At 64.3% G+C, this 3,300-nt stretch overlaps 1 protein-coding gene across 1 annotated transcript in view; it reads right to left on the bottom strand.

Annotated features, from left to right (window-relative positions):
* Nucleotides 1-3,300, bottom strand: part of QARS (glutaminyl-tRNA synthetase) — a 16,949-nt gene that overhangs the window by 2,480 nt on the left and 11,169 nt on the right. Inside the window, exons 14-27 of the mRNA XM_026857540.1 lie at nucleotides 3,078-3,283; nucleotides 2,824-2,877; nucleotides 2,568-2,625; nucleotides 2,378-2,449; nucleotides 2,127-2,212; nucleotides 1,808-1,894; nucleotides 1,599-1,698; nucleotides 1,397-1,475; nucleotides 1,164-1,272; nucleotides 943-1,073; nucleotides 722-814; nucleotides 298-435; nucleotides 137-224; nucleotides 5-58 (exon numbers count right to left, since the gene is read on the bottom strand). Coding sequence (XP_026713341.1) covers nucleotides 5-58; nucleotides 137-224; nucleotides 298-435; nucleotides 722-814; nucleotides 943-1,073; nucleotides 1,164-1,272; nucleotides 1,397-1,475; nucleotides 1,599-1,698; nucleotides 1,808-1,894; nucleotides 2,127-2,212; nucleotides 2,378-2,449; nucleotides 2,568-2,625; nucleotides 2,824-2,877; nucleotides 3,078-3,283 — 1,355 coding nt within the window. The remainder of the gene's footprint in view (nucleotides 1-4; nucleotides 59-136; nucleotides 225-297; nucleotides 436-721; nucleotides 815-942; nucleotides 1,074-1,163; nucleotides 1,273-1,396; nucleotides 1,476-1,598; nucleotides 1,699-1,807; nucleotides 1,895-2,126; nucleotides 2,213-2,377; nucleotides 2,450-2,567; nucleotides 2,626-2,823; nucleotides 2,878-3,077; nucleotides 3,284-3,300) is intronic.

The following is a 3,300-nucleotide window of genomic DNA, read 5'->3' as shown; positions in this document are numbered from 1 at the left end:
GCACACATGCCTCCAGCAGATGTGGCTCCATCGTCGCCTGGGCCACTGTCACACCGACCTGTGGGACAGCTCACTGTCACCCCGCCAGCCAGGGCCCCATCCACTGGCCCCATCCCATCCTGCCCCCTACACCTACCCGGGCACAGAAGTTATTGATGGCCTCGGGGGGGAAGCCTCTCCGGCGCAGGGCCGTCAGTGTGAAGAGCCGCGGGTCATCCCAGTCCCTGAGAAAACACCGGTGAGACAGCCAGGTGTGTGCTGGGAGAGACCCACCCTGGCTGCTGGCCCAGCTCCTACCTCACAGCACCCGTCTCCACCAGCTGGATGATCTTCCTCTTGGAAACGACGGTGTAGAGCAGGTTCAGGCGCCCGTACTCCCACTGCACGGGGCAGTAGACATCCAGCGCGTTGCACAGCCAGAAGTAGGAGGAGCGCCTGCAAGGGAGGCACAGGTACAGCCCGGCTCAGCCTCACGCCTGCCCACAGCCCCATAGAATCATCTGGGTTGGAAAAGCCCTTGAAGCTCCTCCAGTCCAACCATGAACCTCACCCTGACCCTTCCCAACTCCCCCAGATCCCTCAGAGCTGGGTCAGCCTGATCTGGTTGACGGAAACACCATCCCCCAGCACTTTGGCAGCCAGGATGTGGCCAGCTGCTCCCCCCCAGAGCTGCTCAGCCAGGTCCAGCTCAGCTCTGGGCCATGCCATGCACGGCGCTCACCTGGCCTGGAACTCCTTGGTGCAGAGGGAGTGTGTGATGTGCTCGATGGAGTCGCAGAGGCAGTGTGTGTAGTCATACGTGGGGTAGATGCACCTGCAAGGCAGACACAGTCAGCAGTAGGGCTCAGCCCAGTTCCTGCTCCCTTCCCGACACCTCCCTGCTCCCAGGAGACACAGGCCCACCCCCACCACACATGCCAGGATGCCGCAGGCCCTCCCTACCACTTGTCCCCGGTGCGGTGGTGCGGAGTGAACTTGACACGGTAGGCGACAGGGTCCATCTTCCCATCCTCCATCACCAACTTCATCCGCAGTGTGGCCTCCCCCTCCCCAAACTTGCCCTTTCGCATGTCCTGTGGAGCACAGAGGGAGGGGGAGGCTGTCAGCTGAGCCACGAACCCAGCCCCCATGGGCACACAGCACCTGCCCCCAGCCAGAAGTACCTCAAAGAGCAGGAGCGACTCCTCCACAGGCCGGTCCCGCCATGGGGAGGGTGGTGGGTTGTGGCCCTTGATCTCCTCAACCTTCTGATGGCAGACGTACGCCTGGCCCCTACGGAGAGGAAACACCGTCACCAGACGTAAGTGACCCCATCCCCTGGGCAAGCGGGAGCCCCAGGTGCAGCAGGGGACATCCACACCGCCCTGGCACAGCCACGCCGCCCCGGCACACTCGCCTGCGGATGAGCTCCAGGGCCCAGGTGTACAGTTGGTCAAAGTAATCTGATGCATGGGTCACTGCGTAGGGCTGGTAGCCTGTGGGTTCAGGACAAACAGAGCAGATTGGAGGCACTCCCAAGGCCTGGCAGCAGGACCTGCATGCGGGGATGTCCCCAGCAGCACCTGGCCTGATTCTGCCCTCCCCAGCCCGAGCTGTACCCAGCCACTCCACCATCTCCCGGATGGCTGTGAAGTACTTCTCCTCCTCCTTCTCGGGGTTGGTGTCGTCATAGCGCAGGAAGCACACGCCACCGTTGGCCTGGGGATGGGGAGGACAGTGAGCAGCCGCTCCCTGAGAGACCACAGGGCCAGGCCAGCGACCAAACAGTGGCTGGGGGGAGCTGCCAGCAGGGCTTGGTGCTTCTCACCTTGGCATAGCCAAAATTGAAGTTGATGGCCTTGGCATGGCCGATGTGCAGGATCCCGTTGGGCTCAGGAGGGAACCGTGTCCGCACCTGCGAAGGAAAAGGGGACACCTCTGTCCTTTGGCAGGAGACTCGCCCCCTCCCTGACAGCATGGGCACTGACATGAACCCCCAACGATCCCACAAAGCCCCCTGTGCTGCCTCTGGCCATGCTCCCCGTGAGCTGCGTGTGTCCCCCCCAGCCACCCCACCTGCCCAGCCGCAGCCCGGCACAGCAGTGCCACCCTCGCAGGGAACCGCTGGGCTGGGGACGTGGCCTCACCTGCCCACCCGTGACTGTCAGGTGATGTTTCAGCAGAGCCATGGTGTTGGGTGTCACCACGTAGCCCTCTGTCTTGTAGTTCTCTCCTGTGGGCAGAGAATGGTCAGGGCTGCAGCACGGCCCAAACCAAGCCAAGCCCAGCAGCTGGTGGGGAAGGACATGGGATCAGTCTGGGGGCAGCACGGGGAGCCGGGGCCAGACACAGAGTCAGTGGAGTGGCCCCGCTCATAGCAGTGACTCCTTGTACTCACCCGGCTTGTGGAACTTGAGGGCTTCTCCCCGCAGCTGCTCCATCAGTGACCGCGTCTCCGTGCCCACCTCACCTGCAGGGAGAGACAGGGCTGAGCAGGGGCCTGACCCCGCTCCTGGGGTCCGGCTCAGAGGCAGGTCACAGCCAGGAACCGAAGGGCTGGGGAAGCTGCCAGCAGGACAGTTTCTTACCGTTCTCCACCACAACCACCTTCTGCTTCTCTGCTGGGGCCAGCCGGGCCTTCGCAGCCTGCAGGGACCAGCACAGCACCCTGAGTGCCCGGCCCCAGCACGGACCTTCCCGTCCCAGCTCAGCCCACTGCCCCCAGCGCTCCCTCAAACCCACACCCATGGTGGCAGCTGGGCCCAGAGCAGCTATTTGGGATCCTGCCTGGACACTCAGCAGAGAAATACCACCCCCCACCCCAGTTCCCAGCCTCCTCCTCACCTTTGGTTTCTTTTCCAGGTCAGCTTCTGTCTTTGGCCCCAGCAAATGCAGCACCTAAAGAAGACAGACACAGACAGGAGTAGAAAAGGCTCCTGCTGTCCCAAGGCCTAGAGGTGGCCCTGTCCAGCTGTCACCCGACCTGTACCGGGCACTGAGCCCTCCCATGGGACAGGCCAGCAGGTCCCGCCCAGGGCACGGCACTGACAGGGGGACACCACCCCAAGCAGCGCCCAACCTCCTGCCCTCACACCCACCTGCAGGTCCACCTCGTTCTTGATGGTCTTCCCGTCCGCCCAGCGCAGCCGGCTCCGCGCCTCCCCTGCGGACAGGGCACCCCGGGGGCCAGGGGCACGGCCCAGCCCGGGGGGGGTGGCTTTAGCCAGGAGGCCGTGGCCAGCAGCTGGAGGCAGCCCTTGCCCCAGGCCACCACGCGCGTGGTGCTCAGCGTGGGCTGAGCTGGCTCTCGGGACCCAGGGG

This window comes from Athene cunicularia (assembly GCF_003259725.1).
Source record: "Athene cunicularia isolate RWA chromosome 12 unlocalized genomic scaffold, athCun1 chr12_part1, whole genome shotgun sequence".
Classification (NCBI taxonomy): Eukaryota; Metazoa; Chordata; class Aves; order Strigiformes; family Strigidae; genus Athene; species Athene cunicularia.
This window is presented reverse-complemented; position numbering and strand designations above follow the sequence as displayed.